This window comes from Achroia grisella, unplaced genomic scaffold (assembly GCF_030625045.1).
Source record: "Achroia grisella isolate CSIRO2021 unplaced genomic scaffold, CSIRO_AGI_Agris_v1 utg874, whole genome shotgun sequence".
Taxonomy (NCBI): Eukaryota; Metazoa; Arthropoda; class Insecta; order Lepidoptera; family Pyralidae; genus Achroia; species Achroia grisella.
The window spans coordinates 3,111,664-3,121,247 of NW_026713051.1; the positions used below are offsets into that span (position 1 = coordinate 3,111,664).

The 9,584-nt window shown below is 31.7% G+C and overlaps 1 protein-coding gene across 2 annotated transcripts; it reads left to right on the forward strand.

Moving 5' to 3' along the window:
* The first annotated feature begins 601 nt into the window (after positions 1 to 601).
* Positions 602 to 8,696, forward strand: LOC131853008 (uncharacterized). Of its 2 annotated transcripts, XR_009357963.1 has the most exons (8): positions 602 to 863; positions 1,758 to 1,875; positions 3,280 to 3,441; positions 4,302 to 4,535; positions 6,286 to 6,417; positions 6,937 to 7,109; positions 8,285 to 8,434; positions 8,576 to 8,646. XR_009357963.1 is itself a non-coding variant. In XM_059203793.1 (7 exons), exons 1-7 carry the CDS (start codon positions 781 to 783, stop codon positions 8,658 to 8,660), a joined length of 987 nt encoding a protein of 328 aa, XP_059059776.1. In that variant the 5' UTR covers positions 602 to 780; the 3' UTR covers positions 8,661 to 8,696. The 2 variants fall into 2 exon arrangements, 1 of the variants encoding a protein (XP_059059776.1); XM_059203793.1 differs by lacking the exon at positions 8,285 to 8,434 and having other exon boundaries at positions 8,576 to 8,696.
* The last annotated feature ends 888 nt before the right edge of the window (positions 8,697 to 9,584 follow it).

Consider the following 9,584-nt stretch of genomic DNA (forward strand, 5'->3'; position numbering starts at 1 on the left):
TAGGGTAAAATTCATAAGTTGGAAACCCACGTTGTCAATGTCAAAACATACGTCAAACGAAAATACTGACTGTCAACTTTAAAATATTATGTCTATAATCCGCTGGGTGCCAAGTAAATCAAAGTTAAGTATAAATTGGCCAGTAAGTTGGCCAATTTATACAGCATTTAAAATTTATATTTCTTAAAGTGTAATTTATTTCCATAGTAAAAAAATATTAATGAAGTCGCCTTTCTCTCTATTATGACTAATTGAATTTGGTGCAAATTTCAGTAGTATAAATTAATATAATTGAAACTTTTATTTTAAATAAGTATATCTTTATGTGCAAAACAATCTTGTTATCGTGTTTCTCACTATTGCATTAAAATATGATCAAAAATTTGCACCGGTTGGCCAAACTTTGGTGGAAAGGCAACATTAATTTAAAAATGTCAATCAGCGAATGTCTGTCATGTTATCAGACAGAAGTATTAAATTGTTTACATATACATATATTTATTATTATTACAATTTAAAAGTAAAAACGTACATATTTACTAATATTAAAGCTCTTGCTTGTATGGTTATGTTGAACTACCTTCCTTTACCTTTGGTAGGTATGATCCACTTCACTACAATAATAATTTGATAAAAAAATGTATTTCATAATCTACAATGCCTAAGGAAAATAGATTTTAGTTATCGATCAGTCTTTAACAGAATTACACGTAAATAGTGGCGGCAGAATTATACAGAAAAATTATATTGTGAGTTTGTGAGTAAACGAAATTTATCATAATGAAATATAATGAACTCGGTACTACGGGAATCAAGGTCTCCCATATCAGTTTAGGAGGAGCGGCATTCGCCAATATATATGGGTAGGGAAATCATATTTTTATATTACTTGAGATAACCTATAAGGGCACGTAATGCTATAAAATTACGATAAAATTGAATAAACAGGTAAACTAACGTAATTGAGTTAAAATTATTACTGAAACACTACCTACTAGGAAATAGTAACATATTTATCTGAGGAAGGTTTTATAAACTGCACATGTCATTACATGCTGTAATAATGTCGTGAATCTTAATTACAACACAAATAAATTACATAATCTAGGAAACCTAATAACAGACTGTATGAATAGTCAACATTTATAAATAAATTTCTATAAACAATAATGCAAATTTGTGATCCATCATAACAATAAATATAATAATACACATTGTAATTTTTTTAAATAAATAATAAAAATTACAATGTTTGGCTTTGTATAAGTTACATTTGATTATTATTAATGAATTTCAGTCAGAAATTCAATTTTGCCACCTGATATAGAACTGGTAACTACTAAACAATCATATTAAAATATATATTTATTTAAAGAAAGCAACACACAAAAAGTGTATGTTTATATATATCTATTGTGAAAATTTCATTAAAGAAATTAAAAATATTTTTAAATAAGTACTATAAAACTATACATATGATGTAAACAGGCAGATATAATGTAACCTATGCCTATCATTTTCATTTTAGTCTTTATATATAGTAAAAGCACACAAAATACAATTCTGAAATAAAACTATCCAAAAATTATTCTATTTTGATCATTTATTAATATATTTTTAATAATTAATAATTGAAATTAAGATACTTGATTTGTTTTTGTAACTGTAGGACCTATAACTTAAGTGGAGTATCATACAAAAGAAAATAGCAACAAAATGTAAATTCAACTACATATATACAATCTTATTTATTACAGAACCTATGATGAAAACAGAAGCTTGCAATTAATTAAGGAGTCTCTCAAACGTGGTATAAACTATGTGGAAACTGGCCCATGGTATGGTCAAGGTAGTTCTGAGCGGACTTTTGGAAAGGTATTTATTAATACTAATCTGTTTGCTATAATTTCACGATTAAACTTTTAAATGGAACTTAATAAATTTACGCAGGATATGTTATCTAACAAAATAGGTGTAGTCAACTGCTACAGTATTATAGATAATGAGCAAGTAATTATCTCACATGTACTGTGTGTGTCAGCATAACATATATACTTTTTCAAACAGACCATTAATAGACAGTTTTGAGCGTCTTTAAAAGACTGTTCTATTGAAGTATTATAGAAACAGTTTTTCTGAGTCATCTTTTTATCCTATTTTGCACATACATTCATTGTTTAGTACCTATTTGTTTGTCAACAATCATATGGTGACCTTGGAACTTTATTGATTACTGGAGTTATAAACTTAAACATATAATATTGATACTTATGTATTTGTTTCATTACTCTGTGATGTTGTATGTAATAAGTAACAAATTAAATGTTTAATGTATACACACATTTATTTATTGTGTAAATTATTTTTAAATGACTAATTATCGTTAAAGATTATTTCTCAAATACTGTGTTACTGTGATAGAGCAAAAAGTGATTCATATATCTAAATTGTTTCTCATTTTATAAGTTATTGATTTATTGAACTGTTGAATATTCACCACCAGTGGCAGAAATCGTAAACACCAGGTTCTTATTTAGATTTAAATTGACAAGGACAGAATACAATTGATATCAATGCTGTATGATATTGTTGCAGATCTTATCTACATCTACAAGTTTACGTAACACGAACTATTCCACTCATATGTAGATAAAGTTTCATGTAGAGATAGTTCGTGTCCTGGATTTTATCACAATACAGACCGCAATATACATATATGTAGGGTATATAATTAAATAAATAATCAGTCATGACATGTCATGCCTAATAGACACAATGATTTTAGTAGAAAAAATCTAATCCATCACATTTAAAATAAGTTTTCCTGTTGCTCAGTAACAGTTATATGTAACATGCAACTGTGATCAAAACGATAATAAATTATATTTGCTGCTGTATATATCCTCTGAATATCACCACCATTGCCCCGGAAGATCGGGCAATGGTCGATGTCATGGTGAACGCGACGCTTGATATGCGAATAGTTCTCCACATACATTTACTTATTACTCCGAGCGTGCCTTATTTAAACTAAGCTATAAAGAGAAATAAATAGATTTTTTAATAATCCAAAGATATCTATAATTATTCGTACACATAATACGCATGGATCCATATGAGTCCGGGACGGATCGCTAGTATCTATATATCTATATCTAGTCATAGATAATTTGACTGACGTGTGAGGCGAAGCATGGTTACCTAACCTTTGTTTCACAGGCCCAGCTGTTTCCGTACCCACGTATTTTCGCCGATTCTAAAATGCCGTATAATTTATAGGCGCTCCAAGGTGTCCCCAGAGAGACATATTTCATTGGCAGTAAAGTTGGACGATATGAAAAGGAGACCGATAAAATGTTCGACTTTAGTGCCGAGAAAACAGAAGCGAGTGTGGACAACACGCTGAATCTGCTTGGATTGGATTACGTCGACTTAATTCAGGTTAGGAGTCAAGACCACACTGACCTACAGTAGCCAATTTAAACTGAATTGGGTCCATTAGTTACGTATAGCCCGCACGACATTGACAATACATTTGAGTTCACATTCCAGATGGGTATCCATGCACTTATACGTATCACATATATGACACCTCATATGACATAACTTTACCGGGTTGTGCGATTTTGACCATTCCTTTTTATTGGATACAATAAAAAATAAAATATACCTCGTAATTAATTAACTAAAAAAAGATTTAATTTTTTTTCCTTGTCTGATGAGGACGTTCCGCAAGGTGGCACTTGAGAGTGCAATTCCATAATATTTTCCTTAATATATTTAGTAGTAGGACTTTATGGTTGACTAAATTGTCGTAATAATTAATGAAATCGCGCATCTCTTAAACAATACTGAACAATTGTTAAATGTTATAACATTCATTTATAATTTATGAGGCGCGCACTTGTCAGTGGAGTTCCTGTTTCCATTTTCCATCGAACTCTTTAGTTGCTCTTTAGTTCACGACACTCGCAACTATTTCCTTGATCTGCTTAATGTAGTTGTGTCTTGGACTTTCCCCTTCCCCGCTTTCCTTTTATTTTTCATATTATAACATACTGAACAAAAATTTTAATTTGTTTACTATAATTATATTTCTATACTGTATTACACCTTTATTTACACCTTTCCTTTAGACTTTACACTTTTCCTTTATGGAAGCGAGTATGTCTATTATTTTTTTATGTCTTTTAACTACTGACTCTAATTACAACTACAGATGTAACTTGTAACAAATATATAGTTACGACCCTTTAATATAACATTACATAGTACATAAAAGTATTTCTTTATTCTTACAGGTTCACGATCCGACATTTGCTCCAGATACTTCGATAATATTGAAGGAAACATTGCCAGCATTGGAAAAAGCCGTAAGAGATGGCAAAGCTAGATATATAGGTATAGCTGATTACGATATCGATCTAATGCAAATGATAGTTGAGGAATCCGACGTGAATATATCTACAGTGCTGTCGTATGCGAAGTCGACGCTGATAGACAATCGGCTACAGAATTACACTAAATACTTTAAGGTGACGGTTTTTTTATTTATTTGTTTATTTTACAAAAACAACCGTCTGTGCCTTTGTTAATTTTATCTATTTCTATTAATTTAATTACCATTTTGTTTTATTAACGCTTTATGTTACTCGCACTATATTAAATTTCAATTAAAATTAAATTAAATTGAAACTTTACAATTTATACCGAACAAAACAACAATGTAATTAATTTAAATAAATGTTAAAAATATATCTTGAAATATATAATACTATAATCGTGAAAGTTTGTAAGTATGGGTGTTCGTTACACAAAACACACATACGTTTTTACACAAAAACTGCTCAACGGATTTTGATGAAACTTTAAAGTAATATGGCTTGTGCATCGGAATAAAACATATTTTATATTGAAATTAAACGCGGGTGAAATCGCGGGCACAGCTAGTTGACAATAAAACAAAGGTAAAATAATATTGGGATTCATTAATATTCAAAATATTCTAATATATAATATAATAGTCTTTCATACTGCATAACTCCGATAAGGGGTGAGCAATCTGAACGAGAGCTCCATATCTGGTCATTTATGTAGAACCAATTCATGGCATTTCAAGGTAAACCCACAGGCCTCCCTGTGTCCGGATTCCGTTTTGTCACACCCCACCATCTTGGTATCTATACTTTGCCCCTCCAATCGACCGATGGACAGTGACCAATTCAAACGGGGATCGAAATTACAACGGCCTGTGTCGACTCCGACCGTTTGACTCCTAGTGGTGCCTTCAGATTAAAGTCGTATCTGTTAGGCAGGAGTTGGCCTTCAGCCGTTCCATAAGTACTTCTTTTGATTTCGATTGCCATCTGCACTCGCCCCCTATCGTCTGGTGAAGATGTAAATGCCAGCTACGGCCAACAGCATTAGAGTAGTCCGAGAAAAATCTATACTTATAATTTTAGCCGGGATGCTCCATTCTTTACTTGTCCTGGTCATCCTAAGTCAGTCAAGTCTTAAGTCAGCTAAAACCTGATCTTGTTTATTGTTAAGCATTGTTATATAAGGTACTATATAAGAATTGTTTCATAAGGTGACGGTTAAGGTTGTTCTGAACATTTATTCAATATAGAACTACGTATGACGTTCTTCCTCTGCTCCCGTAATTGTTTCACCCTTGGAGTTGACCTACACACTTGAACGTCGTAATAACTACCGTTAGGGGTTCTCTATTGGTGTGAACTAGAGTAATTACCTGATAGTTTGTTGTCAGTGGGCTATTTTAGCACTTAGGTATTGAATCTAGGCATTGGTTTCTGTTATGGAGAATATAATGAAACAAACAGAAATACATATTCAGCGGATTTGCCCCCCAAACTGTACTAGTTTTGTCACATTCGATGTCGACAATGTTAAATCATATATTTTCTTGCCTGCCCCACCATAAACAAAATCTAGCTATGCCCTTGAATAACCAAGAACAATGTTTATTACTATTACCTATATATATTTCTAAAACAACAGCTTTAGAAATATATAGATAATATAAGATATGTATTTGATCTCTATTTTATTCAAATGTAACAATACCGAATATCAAATGCAGTAGCTGTGAATTTGTTATTTTAGTATAGTTGCATCCAAACAAAATAAATATTCGATACCTAGAGTATATTTTAACACTTATTTTTACATAGAAGTATTAAAATTGCAATATAGCGTAGTTTGGTAGCATATATCTTTTTTTAATAATGATCTATAATATATTTTTTTAATAATATTTTTCAGAGCAAAGGAGTGGGAGTAATCAATGCTGCAGCAACTGGCATGGGGTTACTTTCCAATAAAGGACCCCAACCGTGGCATCCAGCCAATGATGACATTAAAGCTGTCTGCAAAAAAGCATCAGATTACTGTAAGGTAAGGCCAAGAAAAAATAAGTTTAAAATATCGTTCATTGAATAAATAATGTAACATGTATGATGAGTATTATTACTAACCAATAGGTGGGACGTTAGCTTGATAGATTTCCTAGTTTGTAATATAATTCCATGAGATTTTTTCTCGGTTTAAACTACATTTGCACTCTGCTTGTTAAAGTAGAACAGAACCGCCGATTAATCTAAATTGTGACAAATCGGATATATACTGCTATATATACTACAATTAGTTCTGCAAAAAATGCTCATAGACACACTATACAGCAATACTTTTTAACATTCTTTAGTTTTAACAGAAGTTTCCACTTGTCATTTCGTCAAGTATAACAATTGTAAACCATCTCTCAAATAAAACATGTAAAATATGTACACAACCAATAGTCACTCCAGTTTCTACGATACAGACCTGAGGACCCAGTGTAAAATTCTAAAATGTATATGGTGTATTAATAATAATTTATATTTATAATATAAATTTATATTTATAATATAATTACAGGCACAGAATGTGGAATTAGCACGCATTGCGACTTGGTACTCTCTCAATCAACCAGATATTGACACTAACATTTGCGGTTTCTTCAATGTGGAACAACTGGTCGACAGTATAGAAGTATTGGACGGCGGATTGACTGATCTCGAGAAGAAAGTGTTGGCCGAATTGCAAGTTAGGTTAGTACTTATTACGACTGGCGATTTTTTATTTTGTTGTACATACTAGTGGATATTAGTTTGTACCATCTAATAGATAGGTGAAGTGATGGTACTTTTTACTGGCCAGTCTAAATTTTATAAAAAATAAAGTTACATTTTAATGTCACTCAAATTATAATTATATTTATATGTTTGCATATTTAAAATCTTAATCTTCAGGCTCTATTTACCTTAAAAGTGGAGAATACCAAACAACTTCTTTCGTTAAACAGGTAAATCGGAATCTACACGCAACTTCGTCTATCCATCCAACTTTATGTTAAAACGCTATGTTACTTAGAAACTACTAATACTATTGTTAAGATAGGTAAAACGGATCGATTTTTCCATATCAAAACTAATTTCAATTGCTTTTTAATCTGATAATTTCTAACGGCTTAGTGAATACAATAGAATATATTTTTTTATGTAATAAGTGCCATTCTAGGCAATTAAGCTGACTATCTTAACCCTTAATTCTCAAAGTAAAGAAAAATGTCAGATTGACTTAACCTATCAATGTAGACAGATTATATTTAAAAAAAACTCAGCGACTGTTAATTGTAAAACCATGTATATACCAAATTTTTTTTTTTATATACACTCACTGTATAATTTATTAACTATCAATCAATAATCAATCAATTTCCACTTCGAAAACTATCAATTCGCAGATATCCGTAGTTAGTTCTCTAATCTTCACATTTTTTGGTCGAATTTTTGGGATCATGCAGAAATGTAGTTGCGGGGATCCAACCACATTTTAAACATGGTCTATGATGAAATACCTCTAGGAACCTCTGGTTTTAACCGTCGCCTACCTATACGGGTATACCCTAACAACACTACGGTATCACTTTATCTTGTGACACCCGTGATTAGATCATGCATTCCACAGGACTAGCATGTCCATACTTACACTGTAATTTCACTGCGTAATTGCACCCTACAGCCGAAACAAGGCTTATAAAGCAAATTGCTTGGCTGCTGAAGTAGGTGCTGAGATTGCGGGATCTACCCAGACGACTTTTTACAATCTACCTCTGGTATTAGAAATTAATCACTAAGTTAACGATCTTACATCTTACTGCTTATTCTTCAAGTTATATACACGTTTTATTTTTTTCGGACTACTCTAATGCTGTTGGCCGCAGCTGGCCTTTACAGCTCACCGGACGATAGAGGGCGAGTGCAGATGTTCAAAGTTCATGTGGAAGGACTTATGGAGCGGATGAAGTCAACTCCCGCCTGACGGATACGACTTTAGTCTGAGGGCACCACTAGGAGTTCGAACCTCGGCTCAGGTGGGCGTAATTTCGATCCCCGTCTGAATTGGGCGTGGGATCGGATGGAGGGGCGACCGGGAGCACCGATGTGGAGCGCCCGGTCATATATACTCGTACATATGTATAATATCTTGTAACAATTCATATACTATTTCCCAGATTCTTCGACAAAGTTACGTTCCACTGGGACGGAGTGGAGCTGCCAGTATACAGAGCTAAACTCAAGGAAATACTTGGAAATTGAACTAATAATTATATGGCCAACCAATCAGTAACAATAAATACTTACTGTTAAGGTCGGAATGATATAAGATGTGATGCTTGACCTATATAATTATGTAAATTACGTAATTATTATCATAAATAAAAACAATATTAAGATATTCGAGTTTTATTTCATTTTACATTATCAAACAGGAATGTGCTTAAATGGTAATAATTAAAGTACACATTTGTTCGTCACAAGTGGGTCATAGGTACATCACATATACATGACAAGTTTAAATTAAATATTAGATTTTAATAAATGTACCAAATTATATAACATTAAGCAATCATTAATAAGAGGAGAAGTGATTCAGGATATCTATTCAGAAAATATTAATTGCTTATACAATAATAATGTGCGAATGAAGTTTGTATTTTATGAGACTAATACAGAAATCTTTTCATTCTTTGGATTTTCTTACTTAACAATATTGCTTTGAGTTTCTTAGGAAATATAGTAAAAGTGCATTATTTGTATATTGAGATAACATTTAAAAATCAACACCTCATTCAATAACTTTTTCTATAAATGTACAAGTTACGACGTGAAATAAATATCAATATAATAATTAACATATATCTACATACATTAGCAAAGTAAATCAGCCTTAGTTCCTTAAGTTCTCTGTAAAATAAATCTATTCCAAGCTTGGAAAGTCTATTTCATTTACTATTGGAACGCTAAACATTGATTTGCTCATGGCAGTGACTGGCTTATTTCATCGTTTATAATAACACTTAACATTACAAAATATTGCCATTCCCGTAAAAAATCTTTATGTATTTATTAATGTAAACACTAAAATAAATATACATAGTACATGTATATCTATTGTAATAATTATCAAATTCGACGCATCAATTATCGTAAAAATTGTGTTTAAGCCTATTATTTAAATAT

What these genes read in the sequence shown, in the direction of transcription:
- LOC131853008 (XM_059203793.1), top strand. Translation starts at nt 781, where the DNA reads ATGAAATATAATGAACTCGGTACTACGGGAATCAAGGTCTCCCATATC. An exon ending in GCATTCGCCAATATATATGG is followed by an intron (nt 864 to 1,757) that starts GTAGGGAAATCA and finishes TATTTATTACAG; the next exon opens with AACCTATGATGAAAACAGAA. An exon ending in ATTACGTCGACTTAATTCAG is followed by an intron (nt 3,442 to 4,301) that starts GTTAGGAGTCAA and finishes TTATTCTTACAG; the next exon opens with GTTCACGATCCGACATTTGC.